Here is a 17,477-nt window from a genome sequence, read left to right on the forward strand (position 1 = left end):
ACTTTATCTATACTGGTCTTCCTCCAACCCCCCATCGAAGTCTTCCATCATTGCTGCCACCAATACAGCTCCACTAGCAGGAAATATGAAAGTGAAAAGGGTAGCATAGAGAAGGCCTAAATATAATTATTTATATTTAAATATGGATTCTCATACCTACATGTAAAGATAAAAGCAGTATAATCAAGCAAGAAAGTTGGAAACTGTAAGGTGCTTATGCACTTTGGTTTGGGAAGTTCCTGCCAACAGTCAATTTTTTTAGTTTGATATGGTAGTTAGAAGTCACAATCTAAAAGTTACAGCACTATGCAAAAAAGGACAGTCCTCAGTTGGTATCCATCATGGGTAATTTTAGCTTAAGTCTGAACTAATTTAATTATAACTGGTTGATAAAAGTTAAATAACTTCAACAGAGTAGATCAAATTAGTTACACAAGTTCAATCCTTCTTCAGTGCGTACAGTTGCATTCATATTACTGAGCACAGAATTTGGCCCGCTTTGCATTCTTTACCATGGCAAGCCAGGATGCCAGAGTACATGGGAAGTTATTCTAAAGTGAGAAAAATGTTAAAGCTATTCTTATCTACAAGTTTATTTATATCCAATAACAAAAGAAGAGCAGACAAATCTGCTCTCTGTACTTGGGCTTGTTATTAAGCTACTGTACTGGTTAAAAGGGGCAGAAGTAACACCATAAATAGATTTAGTCAGCACCACAGAATTGTTTCAACCTTTGATTTTCATGAAGGCATGATTTCCTTTTACAGAATCTGATATTTGTCCTTTTAAGAGAGTTGTCTTCATGTATAACACCACCACGTGTCGTCCTACTCCTTATCCACTGAGCTGGAAAGACCAGGAGCACGAGGAGTGCACGGGTAAGCATGATCCGCGCACGTTTGTACAGAAAAGTGTAAAGTCATGGCAGTTGACATACACTGAAGAGTGCAGAGTGTCAACAGGGAGAGTAGAAGAAAGCCCCAGAATGACGACCTGACCCAAAGCAACAAAGAGACAAATCAATCAATAGAACTGTTTCCTAAGGGGTGTGGAGCTGATGAGCAGCAAAGAAAAGTTGAAAAGGGTTAAGCAAAGCCAGGCTTGGAAAAGCAGAGGCAGGCAGAGGGAAAGCTGAGGGCTTAAATCCTGGCTCCCTAAAATCAATGGGGTTAGGATTTCACCCCAAGGCTCCAGCAGGACTGAATATTGGCGCAGGGCTCCACGCTAGCAGATCCCAATGAAGGGCCAAGCCCTAAAAGATGAAAAAAATTGCTTTTGGAATGACCAAAGGGGTGATTTCAGCTAGGAGGTTATTGGGATATGTGGCACATTATAAAATAGTACAGAGGTTTATACTACTATACTCTAAGTTTGCATCTTATACCAACACTGCATAGAAAAGTACAGCTCAGCAGTGTCAGACAGATTGCTGAGCACTGGAGCAGTTATTCTGCACAGAAGCAGTGACTAAGGAAGCCACAGAAATAGGTTATACGCTTTACAAATATTACACAGAATGAAGAATGTGTTTTGTTTATGATCCTCTTTCTACCATCCCTTCTAATCAGCTCATCACAACTAAACAAAATTGAAGCAACCCCCTCAATGGGTATTGGTTTCATGAAAACATCTGTTCTCAAATGGAAACTGAAAGACATGGACTTCAGGGATAGGGAAAGGAAACTCTTCTCTGTCCCCTCATTCTGGGTTCCATTTTTCCCCACTTCCCTCTCACATAGCCAGTTGCAATAGTCACTAGTTTCAGAGTAACAGCCGTGTTAGTCTGTATTCGCAAAAAGAAAAGGAGTACTTGTGGCACCTTAGAGACTAACCAATTTATTTGAGCATGAGCTTTCGTGAGCTACAGCTCACTTCACCGGATGCATACTGTGAGAAAACCTGGATTTGTGCTGGAAATGGCCCAACTTGATGATCACTTTAGATAAGCTATTACCAGCAGGAGAGTGGGGTGGGAGGAGGTATTGTTTCATGGTCTCTGTGTATATAATGTCTTCTGCAGTTTCCACAGTATGCATCCGATGAAGTGAGCTGTAGCTCACGAAAGCTCATGCTCAAATAAATTGGTTAGTCTCTAAGGTGCCACAAGTACTCCTTTTCTTTTTGCGAATAGTCACTAGATCATCCTTCAGCAGGGATCATGGATAAAGTGGAGTAAAGGCGAAAACAGGTCATTTTTGTGACATACTATGGCCCAACAGTAAGAAAGTCTTGATTCCATGAAAAATTTCTTCATGTTAATCTATTTAGTTGGTTGATGAGCTAATTACAGATGCAGTTTGTATTGTAGGTGAGTATATTAGCATGCGATTGACAATTACCTAGGGAGGTTGTGGAATCTCCATCACTGGAGGTTTTTAAGAACAGGTTAGACAAACACTTGTGCGGGATCATACTTAGTCCTGCCTCAGTGCAGGGGAATGGACTAGATGACTTATTGAGGTCCCTTCCCGTCCTACATTTCTATGATTCCATGAGTCTAAGAACCAAAACTCTTGGATTCAAACAAACAAACAAAACAAGGAAGAAATACTAAGATGATGATATCAGGTCCAGACCCCAGGGTGCAAGTGTTACCCTTGTGATCAGTATTGTAGAGGCCAAGGAAGGAGCCAGTCATGGAGATCAAATAATCATTCACTCTCACGGGAGTAAAACATATTTTAGGAAACTGCTTCCTATGGGGAAAACGTTCAGACGTACCTTAGCCATACACACAGCTTGTGTGCTCTGGTGTCCTTCAGTGGGTGGGTGTAGTTAAATAGCAGAGCTGGAGGTGTGTCACAACAGGCAAAAAAGGAATCAGCTCATTAGGGATTGGCACTTCGGGGCAAATGAAAGAAAAGGTGACTGGAGAAGAAAGCTATTTTGACTGATGTGCTGAATGCCCTGCTTATCCTGCTTGTTTTGATTACTCGACATATCAGGCCTGAACCACCTCTTGTTTAGACTGTTATAAATCAAGATTAACTCAATTTGAAGTTAACGGCTTTACAACAAACTGATGTAACGCCATTGTCTTCAACTGAAACAAGCAATGTATGTGATTTCTTAAGTATTTAAGGCCTGATTAAGAAATAGTTACTTTAAAAAAAATTTATTTAAGAAAAAATGACAAATCTGTCATGTCCTAGCATCCTGGGAACCGTTCTGTCACACTGAAGCCTACTTACTGAATTTTTAGTGGCAGTTTATGGAGCACTGATCTGATACTGTGAAAACTTCTCTAACTACTGGTCACTAAGAATACATGGGAAGTCTATCATGTGCGCTACAAAGCTATGGACATTTGTCTGAGAGAAAAACAGAATGTTCTTAAACAAGCTTTCTCTGGCCTATGTGCTATCATTATTACTTCTCATGTGTATCACAGTCAGACCTAGACTCCTCAACCAAGACTGGGGCCCCATTGTGCTGGGTACTGTACAAACACACAGTAAGTGACAGTCCCTGCTCTGATGAATGGTCTATAACGACAAGATAGACAGAGGGTGGAAGGAGAACCAGAGGTACAGAGAAGTGAAGACAGCTGCACACAATTGGTCAGTGGAAAAGGCAAGAATAGATTCTAGGTCTCCTAAGTCCCAATCCGGTGCCATATCCACTAGATCAGTGGAATTCAACTTTTCCAGATGACTGTACCCCTTTCAGGAGTCTGATTTGTCTTGTGTACCCCCAAGTTTCACCTCACTTAAGAACTACGTGCTTACAAAATCAGACAAACATACAAAAAAGTGTCACAGCACACTATTAATTACTTTCTTATTTTTACCACATACTTATAAAATAAATCAATTGGAATATAAATATAGTACTTACATTTCAGTGTATAATATATAGAGCTGTATAAACAAGTCATTGTATGAAATTTTAGTTTGTACTGAGTTTTGCTAATGCTTTTTCTGTAGTCTATTGGTAAAACTAGGCAAATATCTAGATGAGTATGCGTACCGCTGGTTGAGAACCACTGGACTGGACCCATTGTGCTTCTCCAATTCATTTGAAAAATGCTTGAGTTCTAACGCAGGAAAAATGTACCCCTCAGAACTATCTCTATAATTTTCTTCTATAATTTTTGTAAGGCTTTTCACTATATGTGCTTCACTTAATGTGCTTCTTTATTAGCAGCATGCACGAGACCCCATTCACAGACATGCACATCTGACAGTTTCTCAGGTCAATATTTGATAGATGACCTGCTATATATAGACTGTTACGTCTGCAAAGGTTGCTATCTGGTCAGCTGTTAACTTAAAGGCAAATTTGGGAAGCAAAAAGTGGGTCTAGGCTTCAGAGCCTGCCACTACTCATGGCAATACCCTCACTACATCACAGGATAAGTTTGGGATCCAGCTTAACGAAGTTAGCCTTGGTGGGGCAGTTATCTTTTACATGGTTAAAATTCTCTTGCACATGGTTGGGTCCGGGTTGCTTCATATCCCTGCCTCACATGATCTGCAGTATCCCAGAATCCACTTCCAGCCAGCGTGGCCAATACTTGAGCTACTCATCTCTGTTGATCTGATACATTTGTTGGCAGCACAATCACCGCTCAGTAGAGCTGACTGAAATTAGGAATTTCTATTCCTTGGGAACTTGCAAAATTTCAGGGGGTTTTGTTGTTGTTCTGAACTGGAATGAAACGTGGAAAGTTTGAAATTTCCCACAAAATGAAATTTCTGAATTTTTTTTTTGTTTCAGATCAAACCTTTTAGTTTTGAGACTTTTTAATATATAATCTTTTAATTGTATATAATTTTAAAATATACAAATCTGGAAACAAAATATCTAAGTGTTCCATTCCCCTGTTGAAATGCTTTCCTTCAATTATTTCCCCTCCAGACAACATTATGTCAAAATCAACATGTTCCCGAGTTTTGATTTTGTTGAATTGATGTTTTTCAATGGAATAATTGCTCTGACGGAAAATTTTTGACCAGCTCTACCTCTTGGTATCTCAGTGCCAGCCCACAATGGACCTGTGCTGACTCACCCAATAGCTGCAAGTGAATTTAGTATTCATGGAAATGAGGAACTGTTAGCTGTGGTTTGGCCAGACACAAGGTATGCCTACACTTCGAGATCGGGGTGTGAGATCCAGCTCAAAGAGACACATCCAATAAAAATAAAGCTAGCTACAGTACACACCTATCTGAGAACCTAGCATGTATTTGGAGCAACTAGTTCCTCCTCCTGTGCTCTATTTTTAGCACACTAGCTTGACTGGCGCTTGCATGAGTATGTCTCCTCAAGCTGAGAATCACACCACTAGCTGGAAGTATAAATGTACCCATGGGATAGGCAAGTGCAAGTGCTTATAATCTTACCCAGAGGGCTCTGCCAGCACTACTCATACCTGACCTGTAACACACCTGAAATTGTATTGCTGGTCTTCTCTTGAGACAAGAGACTGGAAAAATTCAAGGCTTTCCAACTGTGCTTTGCAAAAACGGAGATGAGAATGAGACCAACTTGCTAACAAAGCCAAGGGCAGAATTCAACTTTTCACTATTTGACTATGGAACATATCCCATGATACCCAGACAAATGAGTAGGTCAATAAAGCACCGAACAGTGTGTTCTGTTGCTAGAAATCAGGGAAGTTACTGCTGATTACCACCACCAATTAGCAGTTGGCTCCCAAAACGTGCTGCGTCACAAACCACCAGATTACAGTGTTATAGTATTGGTTCATTTGTTCTTGGTCAGACTTGTAGATATCTCAGATACAAACTATACAGTTGCAATTAGCAACGATCAGGCCTCAGTAAATATTATGGACAAATGGCTAATTTTGCCAGAACCCGCTCGGCCCATCTCTACCTACATAAATACAAAATCAATACTATATTGGGCATGCTCTGTAAACAACATCATAAACAGTTCTGTTCCATGTATTGTAATTTGGCTGCTTGTGATTCATACAAACAGCACAAAACTACGTATGTTTGAACAAGGTACTTAGATTGGCAAAAGTAGTTAGTTACTGCCACCAGCACAGTGATCAGACAGTACGAGTTATTCTCATTTTACCAGTGTATTCAGCATCTTATTGCCTCAGCTCTGCAGAACAGAATTATTGGTAATCATTCCTCCTTTCCTGATGCACTTATATTCACATACATTATAAATACCACGGGTCAAAGAATTAGCCCTAAAGGATACTCACCCACCCTACACAAACTGCACACACGCACACAAACTGCAGCAGAACATGACACAACTGGAAGTTTCTGCTCATGAGAGATTGAGTACTGGACTTAAAAGGGTTCAGAATGGAGGCATCACTGCAGAAATGTTTTATTTCCAGAGTGAGAACGTGCTAAATCAATGAATAAAAGGAAAAAAGGAAAAACAAAACCTGTGAAAGTCCTGGCGATAACCAACTTTGTCATGATGAAGAAAGCAACAATGACTCCACATTCCTCACATGTAGGCAAGCATGCTGAGGTAAGAAAATAACTCCTGAACCCAGCACAGCAGCTATTACGGATTATGAATGTACCTCAGAAAGCACCTTACCTTTGTTGGATTTTGGTTGTTCCGCTGGGCAGCTTCCAACCTTCTTCTTTTTCCTTGGAACAGATACGCTTTTCCGGTCAAACGTAATGGGACTGTACTGAGGGAGGCTGTTGAATTTTTTTTCAAATTCTTCTTCCAATTTTGCTAAACTAAAGAAAAGGAGGGAAAAAAACAAAATCAATCACATGGTTCACACAGATAAAGTTAAAAACAGGTTCTGGGTCGATAAGCTTCAGTGGTACTTTTATACCTGAACTCATCACAGTTAGGTCATTTTATATATACACTACATTTTAAAAAAAATTGAACGATTGTGTTTGGCATTCAGTCCTGATCTGTCACGTGAGGGAGATTAATCGATCAGAAAAGGAGGACAAAGAAACACTGAAAAAGAGTGCCACCAATGTCAGTGAGTAAATAATACTGGATTATGAACAAAAAGGTTTTCTGAAAAAGGCAACTTATTTTTTTAAAAGATTTTCTCCTTTTTATTTATAAAGGGAGCCTTTATATTTAAGCTCTAATTGGTTTCACACACACACACACACAACCCCTCCCTCACTGCCCCTCCCCCCCGCCAAAACTATGAGGAAAAACAATTTACAAAAGCCAAGCAAGCAATAAACAACCAAACTACTTAATATACACAGCTCTTCAATAAGGCTTCTGGGAAGAACCGAGGGCATTGGGCTAGGGATGCAGCAGGACTGGACTGGCTGCTGCATTTATCTGGTGATATATTAATTATTTTATTACACAGAGCCAACTGCATGATACTTTAATTGCTTGTAAATGTATCTGTTGTTAGGGTGACTAGAGCTCCTGTACATATGTTCATAGAATATCAGGGTTGGAAGGGACCTCAGGAGGTCATCTAGTCCAACCCCCTGCTCAAAGCAGGACCAATCCCCAATTTTTGCCCCAGATCCCTAAATGGCCCCCTCAAGGATTGAACTCACAACCCTGGGTTTAGCAGGCCAATGCTCAAACCACTGAGCTATCCCTCCCCTGAGCTTGTGTGGTTTTTGTTGTTAATAATAAACTGGTGCTGACATGAGAAGTCTGAGTTTTCCTAGCTCTAATTTTCCTTGCTATAAAAGACCAGCAGACAATGAGAGTAAACATGAATGCTTAGTGAGACTGCCTCTAAGCACTGTGTGCCTGGAAGAAAGGCAGAAGTGTGAGTTTTTCAGTTTTCTCTGAAACAGCTCTCAAATGAAGCATCATTACAGGCAATGAAACTCGCAAATTGGAGTTGATTTACTTATCCCCGTAACCATTATTCTGTATTTTTGTTAGAAACATATTTCATCTTTCTCTGATGTTCAATCAGAGCCACGTAGAAGAGCAGTGGTTTCAGTTACAAAACACAGATTTCGTTCGCAGCAACTGTTTTGTCAGTAATAGCAACAGGCCGTGCTGCGACCATGCTACTTTGTACATGGGTATCTAGACATCCATGAAGTAAGTAGAGCTGTTGCTTTGATGACTGACATATGCTCTCCCCTCCCTGTACTATTTCCTTTCCCAACTCCCACCACACCTGCCTATGGTCCCGGGGGGAGGGTGCAGGTCTAACAAGCAAACCCAACTTTGACAGCAGAAGAGCCATCATCACAGATAATTTATAGCATGTGGGACGTGGAAGAAGCAGCGAGTGCTGCCATCACTAAGCCAGTGATTTTAATTATTAAAAAAGCAATTATAGTGTCATAAACATACAGAGGTTTACAAACATATAGACAGACATTAGCTGGCCTGAGGAGTTTGCAACCTAAGGCCCCGATCCTGTAATGACGTTCACATAGGCAGACCCCTGCACTGGTACAGGGCCTGGGACTACCTCTGCAGAGCTCATGACAGGACAGGAGCTAAGACAGACAAGACAAACATGGCATGTAACACTAGGGAGTGGCCACTGGAGAAGGCGGTAGGGAGGATACCTGGATAGGGTTGCCAACTTTGTAATATTTAAAAACCAGACACTTCCCCCCCGAAGCCCTACCCCTGTTCGCTCCTCTTTCCCTGCTGTTCCCTGTTGCTCCTCCCCCTTTCCCCAACCTCTGCCCGGATCAGGAGGGACTCATCCGCGGAGCCGGGGCTGGGAGTTGCAGCCACCTGTCGCAGGTAAGAGGCTGCCCCAGGTAAGCAGGGGCTGGGGCAGGTTGATGACTCAGTGCCTCCCCCACCCGCAGTAACCAGACTTTGGGTGTCTGGTCAGTAGATCTGACACAGTCAGGTCCCCTTTTCGAGCGGACTTTCCGGTCAAAAACCAGGCACCTGGCAACCCTATACCTGGAATCAGTACATTTTAAAAAGAATTAATATGAAGAAGGCAGAGGTTACCTGGCAGACAAGAAGAGGGAGATTGTTCCCATGGTAATGGGCAACTAATGCAAGAAAAGGTACAAATCTGAGTCTGGGAGAAGAAGGAAGTTGCAAGGCGAGAAGGGTGGGAGGAACAAGGTGTGCGGGGTTGGGGGAGGAGGAAATAAGAGGAGAGATGTAGGTGGAAAGCCTTGAAGAGGGATGTAGGTATGCAGAGCCTTGAAGAGGAATGTTTAATATATAGGTCTGATCTACACTTAAAGATTGGATTGACCCAGCTATGCCATTCAGGGCTGTGAAAAATTTTGTATCCTGAGCATCACAGTTAGGTTGACTTAACCCCCAGTGCAGACACGGCTACGTCAGTGAAAGGATTCTTTCATTGATCTAGCTACCGCCTCACGGAGAGGTGCATTAATTACATCGACAGAAAACCCCCTTCAGCCAACGTAGGAAGCAACTACACTACCGAGTGACAGAGGCAGAGCCGCAGCACCACGGGTGCGCTGCTGTGGTGGAGACATACCCATAGTTTCTTGAACTGTTAGTAAAAATCTTAAATCCGTGTATTATAAAGATTTCTTCTATCAGAACTGGTTGAATAATAGTAATGAACAACACTGCTGAGTCAGGAAATAAGTTATCCTCACATATATATCTTCACTATCTAACCAGTTGTACAGATGGTAGCACAATATTTGTCAAATACATTATTCAAAACTTTTAACTGGCAAACTCTGAATAAATTATTTGCATCTACATTTTTTAGATTAGCTGAGGGGCTGTGGAATTCATCATCTTCTCAAACTGACTTAAAGTTTTAATGGAATTAAATAAATGGAAAGCTGGTTAACTTTTTAATGGAACATTGTGCAGTATGAGAAGATCTTTACAAAATCTCGGTATCACTGACGAGGACAGTATGTACTGAGAATAATAAAAGTGCAGCGTTACTTTGCGAAGTGTATACCAGGTAATAACACCACCTTGAGATTTGCAATATTTAATGTCCTTGCTCTAAGTGCATTACAACTAAATTTCAGATACATTAGGTTATGAAAAATGTTACTATAAACCTACACAAAAGAAACCTATTAAAACTTTAAGCCTGAAATATGAAGAGAATCTATTCCCTTTAATCCAATTTATTCCCTCTGAATTCAGATAATTAGAAATATCCAAGGATTTGCAAAGTATGAATGGCTAAATAGATTTTTCACCACTATCGCTGAAGTTAAGTAAATCTGTTAGTGCTATGAGGAGAATTGCTATTCATATTCTTGAGAGCCACTTCTGTGTAGATCTGCAAAAGCATTAATTTTTAAGAGTAATTAATAATTATTTCTCTACTGATTATTCCACTGCCTTAACCAGCTTATCTCCTATTCAAGTAGTTGCCTCCTTGACTGATAATGATTTATTTACCCTCCACTGCCTTAGAACAATGCCTACAAAGGAAAATAACAACTCTTGGGTGCTACAATAATAAAAATAATAAATAAGTGAAAGGAGCACTGTCAAATTATCTCCTTTTTGGGGGGTAAAAAGTAACACTTTTTCCAGTTGATGAAGCGCCTACTTAGAACTTTAAATAATGTTTCTTTGAAAATTAAATTAACCCTCTACATCACCTCTTAGCTAGGTAAATATTGTGCTTATTTTAGAAATGTGGAAATAATTATTTGATTCCGATTTATATCGGTGTAAATCAGAGTGATCACAATGGAATTAGATTGGTTTAATAATCAGTGAGAAGACAGAATCAAGCCCAGAGAGGTGAGTGCTGAGCGTTTCAGACGCACGCTCTAATTGCGAGTATCTAGCTTGAGACAGCTTGGGCCTGACTTACAGAGGTGGCGAGCAACCGCTGTTCCCATTGGCTTTAACTTCAGTTTGGAGTGCTCAGCACCTTTAACAATCAGGCCTCAAGTGTCTGAAATGTGGCACTGAAAAATCAGAGTCCATTTTGACAGTTTTGATCTATGCAGCTTGCCTAAAGCTAAACCGAATCAGAGACCAGATCTGGACACAGGATGGTCTGGTTCCCAGTCCTGTGCCCTACATACTATATTATCCTGTTTTTCAGTGGTGCATAGTTATCTACTTTTACTATGACAACCAAATCCATTCCTGTAGATTGGAAACAAATCATGCTTGTGCAAAACTCTGTTCACGTGAGTTACATCAACTCACCCCAGAACAAATTCTTCCTTTGGCTTAGTTTTTTTCAGCTTTTTACTCCCACTCATCCCACTTTGGGAAAAGGCCCAGTTTTCTTCATTCCAGCATCCTTCGTGGTCTGAGGAGTTGCCTTTTCCTGAGCTTCGTTTGCCTAGGAAAGAGGAAAAAGATTCTTACTTTCACCATGGAACCTGTGGCACTGGACTCACAAGGATCCTGTATATCAAGAGTAACAGTGCAATTTCTGCTGCTCTGCTGACTGACTCTTCACATGTTTCTAAAATGGGTTCTGTGCCAACTTAGGTTCCTAAGGGTTAAGAAGGTTACCTGGTAGCAACTGGATTTACCCATATTTACTACCTTAAAAGAGCCAACTTTTGGAACCTTCTGCTAAGCTGCAGGACCCCTACAGTGTGGATCTGCAGAGGTATAATGAAGGAGAAAAGGTTTCACAGATTTAATGTAAAGGAAAAGTAACCTCAAGGGTTCTCGCTTCAATTTGGCTGTTCAGATTATCATCTTCGATTTGCTGCTCAGAGAAATGCTTTTAAATGTATCCTACTGAAAAGATACATCACATATTTTAAACCCAAATTAATCTTTCCATTCAAATTCAAGGTTCTCTCACTGATCATCATCATCATCCACTTTTAACAACGGAGATGCTAAATTTGGAAACTGATGACACATGTGATCTCCCTACTTCTATCCTGAATGAACGAACTACACACTGTTTCTAGATCCCTCCCCTATTCTTTGGGTGGTGTACCTTATCTGGGGACCAGAATATACACCAGAAAGGAGTGAGAGACACATTACCTCTTCAAGGATTCAGAGTTATGCCTACAGACCAACAGCATTTCTTCATATAGGCAACCAATGCTCTAGTGCAGCTGGTCAGGGTTATATAAAAATGCAAGCCCTGCCCAAACCAGCAGATTGACCTGTTAACACATGTATCTTTAAAGTGAAATGTGCTTTAAAGACTATATCTTGCAATCAGATATGCAGTAAAGGGGAAGGAAATATGTCTACTAATTGAATCAAATAAATCACTGGTTGCGTTACAAGCCCGCACCTAATTAATGGCAGACCAAGAGAGAGATGTTGTTCAAACACAATATAACACCTTTTGATTTATTTTTCTCTCCCTCTGTAAATAAATGGCAAAAATCACCTACCTCTGTCCACATTAGCACGCAGGGACGTGAGCATGCCCTCTGACACCAGAGTCTTATAAAGAGCACCTTTGCAAGATCGCTCTGATTTCCTGGAGCCACAGGTTTCAATCTTTTTATTACAGTCACTGTCTGCTGTTTTGACCTGTCCAGGTAAACTCTGCGGTACCACATCCTCTGTTGGGGTCAATGGTTCTGCTTTTATGTTGTCAGGTACCTCACAAGGCGCCTCCATATTGGCTGTAATACTAAGAAAGTCAGGAGGCTTTGATTCTTTGGTGGTCTCCGAGGATTTCTCCTTTGATGCTCTCTTCTCTTTTGATTTCACTTTTTTCTTTGGTGACTTTGTGTCCAACACACTTCCCTTCATGTTTGAGGCAGGGCGGACCTTCTTCCGGGGGATTTCGCCGAATCTCTCTGCACCCCAGTCGCCCTTTGCAACTGCTTCGATAGTATAAATGACACTTTCAATATCAGACTCAGAGGACTGCCTCTTTTTACAAGCCTTCTTAGGGTTGGATTTTTCGTTTGTGTGCCGGTCCAGCTTATTTTTTTTCTTTTTCTTTTTTATCTTTTCTGGTTTGCTCAGCCCCAGGGTATTAAAGTCAGCAAGTGACAGCTCTTGAGAATGACATGTGTGATCCTTTGCACTGGTACTATCATTTATCTCTAAAGTACTGCTGTCTGCTGCCAGATCAGTAAAGTGACTGCATTTTGTAACTTTCTCCGACTCTTCAGTTTTTGTCTTTTCGTCATTTTGATTTTTCACCATCTCAGATTCTTCCACTTTTACTTCCTGTGAGTCTTTCACATTCACCTTCTCCAATTCTTTCACTTTCACTTCCTCTGGAGCTTCTGCTTTCACATCCACTGATGTTTCCACTTTCACCTTCCCAGGTTCTTTCACTTTTACCGCCTCTGATGCAAGGCACATCTAAAACAAGTTTAAAACATCCAATCACCACCAATTAAATGCCCCTCTCATTCAATTTAATTATTTTGATTTACAGAAATGCTAGAAAGGGGCACTTATCTAAGGCCCTGATTTAGGAAAGAAGCCCCCTGCATTCAGGACAGTACTTAAAACATCCCCCCATTCAGGATAGTATGCTGTATGATCTCCAGGTCTGAGGGAAAGACACCTGAATCAGGCTGTAGATGCCCATGACATCCTCTGAAAATACACAAATAGTACCATAAATGCAGTGGTACATTTCGATATAACCCACCATCAGTAAACCAGGTAACCTACAAACTATTCCACCCGCTCCTTATCATTCTGGTTCCTACTTTCAAATGCCAGTGAATGAAGAATTTAACCAATTCTTGATACTATCATTTTTTTCTTTATTCAATTTGCAAAACAAAGTAAAAAACCAAAACAAAACCTTTAAATTTCTTTTACATGATACAGAAAAATCCTCTGAAATCACAAGCCTCTTCAACACCAGAAATGTAAAGTGTTACTACCTTGGAGCCAACCTTCCTGGTGATATCAGTAATGGAGGCCGAATCCCTCTATCTACCCACAGAACGGCTACCATAAAGGATGCATTAAGTGCAAGCTTCTCCTAACTGCTCTCCCACTGGTCCTCAGCAGTGACAGAGGGATCAGCGCAGGACCTGACAGGGTAGTTCACAGTCTCCATGCCTTGGCTTCTCTGCTAAGACTGCTAGCAGGGGTAACCACAAGTGTCAGACCAGCTTCCTCTGGGAGGATGTTCAAAACTTTAAGAGAAACACAAACCAAACCAAACCATACAAACAAATGACCACCAACTCCTTTAACAGAGGTCACCAAAAGAACCACTCAAACCACTCCCCTGGGCTGGATTTTAGCCATTGGCCTAGAAGTCTCCATACCTAGTACTAATTTACGAATCCACTGGGCCTCCTGTCACTATGAAACTGAACATTTTATTTTTCTCACACATCTTTTTAAAATCACATAACCTGCTATTTTACCTGCTTTACAGTTCAATAGGTTCAATTTTAGTTAAATCTGTAGAAAATAGAGATCCTTTGGCTGACCTGATTCTTTTTATTATTATTACTTTTGTCAAAGAAAACTCAGCTCATGAGTTCAGATTTGGCTCTAAGGAAGATAGTATCTAAAGAAATCCTGGTAATAATCTCTCATAGTCTGTTTATTTAAATAAACTGAAATTTTCCAAGTTCCTAAGAGGCTTGGAAAATCTCAATCTTAAATCTTTAAAATATCCTGTTCATGTGACAGCAACTCCATTTTTAACCCTTCTTCTCTGCTCTACACCTTTTCTTCTAAAGCTTGTAACATAACCAGCAGAGAAGACTTCGGACTGCTTTAGCTGTGTGGCTATGAAAGGGGCTTTGGGTGTTGTAGGCTATAAACTAACTCATGGCATGTGGTCTTATGATTTGGAAGGTTTAGAAAAAAAGAGAACTTTAAATGTTTCCACAACGGGACCATTCACTGTAACTACTCCTGGAAGGACAGTCTGATGTCAGCTGCAACGTATCAGAACACAGTTCCTCCAGAAGTCATACATGTATTCATCATTTTAATATAATCTGCATGAGAGTAGAAATAAATGGAAGTGACTGAAGCCTTCTAAAACGTATTTGCAATGACAATGTCCTGACCTGAATAAAACCCCAGAAGTGTTCATTAAAAATACTCTGAATACAAATCAGATAAGTCCTTTGCCATCAGAGGTTCTGACTTTTTTACTGTTAACTCAGTAGCACTAAGAGCTTGTGCTTTAATGGCTAGTCTAGGGAAATCTTGATTCTTCGCACCCAAGTGATAATTAGTACGGTTGTTTATAGAAGCATAAATTATGATGGTGCCACTGTTCTGACTGCTAGACTCAGGCAGTCAGCATTATTAGCTTCTCCTCCCCACTGCACCAGTGGTAATTAATCACCAGTATTTTAATATTACCTCTGCCAACTGAAACAACGCTGATGTCCCACACTGCTTTGTTAAGTCAGGAGGGCCTGAATGGGATGTACTTGAGGAAATCTTAAGCAAAAAACAAAGAAGGAAAAAAACATTACTTCTCCAATACATCCTTCCAGTGTGTTGAATTTAAAATTTTTACAAGGGTGACTTTTCCTCCAGCCATACATTCATAAAAGTCCATATTGTGAGAAAAAATTGCATTCACGGTACATCCAAAGGGCTCATTGCTGGATTTTCCTCCTTATAAATAATAATCTAGTGCCCTCAGACAACGCCACTAAGAGTGATTTTCGACTTCTGGATTCTTATTAATCAGGGCATCATTTAGGAGAAGGCTGACATAAAGGACAAGTTCTCCTGTTCACGTACATTGTTGTAGCTCCGCTGGCTTCTTGGAGTCAGTGGAACTGCTCTGGTTTACACCAGTGAAGAATCTAGCCCAAACTGTTTCTAAATGTACCTTTCCTCTTGTATCAGTTTAGTGCTTATCTTCAGTACTTCAGTGGAGCCTGAGTAAGAAGTGTTGAGGAAGACTCTAAAACACAACCACTTTCTAAACGCATTAGAGCACCAATCCAAGCATCTCAACATGAGGCCTCAACATTCCTGCAAAGCAGGTATTTTTATACTCCAAGAACTCTGATGCCATCAGTTAGGCTCTATACCAGCCTTGCAATGGCGGAAGGGGATGTACAGCTGCTTCAGTGGAGTGAGGTGCAGAATTTGAAGGGGGGTACAGATCCTATCCCCAAGCAACTCTCCACTCATTTTGGTCTTTCCATCTAACCCCACCACCGGAGCCATGAGAGTTACTTTACAGGACCCCCACCCCAAATCACTACCATAGAAGGAAGAGAGACCAAAAATATCCTACTGGGAGTCAATATCCTTGAGGAGGTTGCATCTATTCACATAATCTCCTAATCACTCTGAATTATTATTCAATGGCCCTGAGCTGTCAGCTGTTGAGGCTGCAGGGCTCATAAACTATCTCCAGGGTTGTCAGCTATTTGTGGTAGAACCAGACTCCCTGCACTGAGTCACGGAGATGTTGCAAATGCTCACTGTTCTCCTCACCTTAGACTGGAAACAGGATAGAGAGTGATTGTGTAGAGACATAGATCTCTATGGAACCCACGGCTGAGCTGCACGGCTATGGCTTTCCAAGCAGTCACCAGATTGTATCCCTAAAAGTAGCTGCTTCAACCACTACTAGAGTTTACATGAACCTATTTGGCTCACTTTTAAATATATTTTTGGCACTGTTTGCATAATACTGACAAAAATCAATCTAAAAGAACAGAGAGATGAAGTTGAGAGTTTGATTCTAATCCATACAAATAAAGAAGAGTGGGGGAAATGCAAGTATGGTCAAACCCGAACAACTTCTTGGGCTCCGATGATGGGGTCCCAGAGTCCGGTGATGGGTCCCCAGAGCTCAGGGCTCACTCTGGGTGGGGAGTGGGGAAGCCTGCTCGTCTCCAGCACACAGCACATGATGTTTGGGTTACAATGGTGCAATGCAAATGCCTGCCAAATGAACTTGCAGTGATGGGGATCACTCCAGGGGTAGGAACACAACATGTTAGGGCAGCTTCAAATTAATGCCTGATCTGCCCACTCAGTGGTAATTAAAGAATTAAGAAATTCACAAGTTAAACAGAATCTCTCATATTTTATGCGTCCAACTGGGTTCAGGTGTCACAGAGAACACAAAACCAAAACCACACCAAAAAACCTGTGAGCTTTTCACAGGCTAGCTGATCCTTCAAGGGGACTTAGACACGGCATCACCTGTGACAGACCAGTGACCCTCCCAGCTGATCAGCTAGGAATCAGATGGCCTTGTTTATCTGGTAGATTCAGAAGAAGGGAAGCTCCCAGGCAGATGGCCTGGAGGAGGACTGAGGAGGATTCCAGGAGGGAGTCTATCTGGCCTCTGTGACTGGCCCTGGAAGAAGGGAGATTCCCAGAGGGGAAAAGCCCAGACAGTCAGCTCTCTCTGTAGGAGAGTGGGAAAGAACCGACCGTGGAGTCGGGAAGGGCAGAAGACTTTTTATGTTGCTCTTGGGATTATTTACTAAGTTTGCTACCAGCACCTCACAAGGTGGTGCGTGGGGGACGGGTCACTTGCAGGTTTACACAAGTGTAGATGGTGGATCCTCTGTAACTTTAAGTCTTTAAAACATGATTTGAGGACATCAATAACTCAGCCAGAGGTTAGGGGTCTATTACAGGAGTGAGTGGGTGGGTGCGGTTCTGTGGCCTGCAGTGTGCAGGAGGTCAGACTAGAGGATCATGATGG

General features: G+C 41.3%; 1 protein-coding gene across 6 annotated transcripts in view; it reads right to left on the reverse strand.

Moving 5' to 3' along the window:
* The window catches only part of BBX (BBX high mobility group box domain containing), a 190,010-nt gene that overhangs the window by 27,000 nt on the left and 145,533 nt on the right, over nucleotides 1–17,477 (reverse strand). For 5 of the 6 annotated variants that reach the window (XM_048870888.2, XM_048870877.2, XM_048870844.2 and 2 more), the window contains 4 exons: nucleotides 15,152–15,232; nucleotides 12,232–13,162; nucleotides 11,063–11,201; nucleotides 6,542–6,690 (listed from right to left, as the gene is read on the reverse strand). In XM_048870888.2, the coding sequence (XP_048726845.2) occupies nucleotides 6,542–6,690; nucleotides 11,063–11,201; nucleotides 12,232–13,162; nucleotides 15,152–15,232 (1,300 nt within the window). The remainder of the gene's footprint in view (nucleotides 1–6,541; nucleotides 6,691–11,062; nucleotides 11,202–12,231; nucleotides 13,163–15,151; nucleotides 15,233–17,477) is intronic. The other variant, XM_048870868.2, reaches the window with a different exon arrangement.

The sequence above is a fragment of the Caretta caretta genome, chromosome 1 (genome assembly GCF_965140235.1).
Source record: "Caretta caretta isolate rCarCar2 chromosome 1, rCarCar1.hap1, whole genome shotgun sequence".
NCBI lineage: Eukaryota > Metazoa > Chordata > Testudines > Cheloniidae > Caretta > Caretta caretta.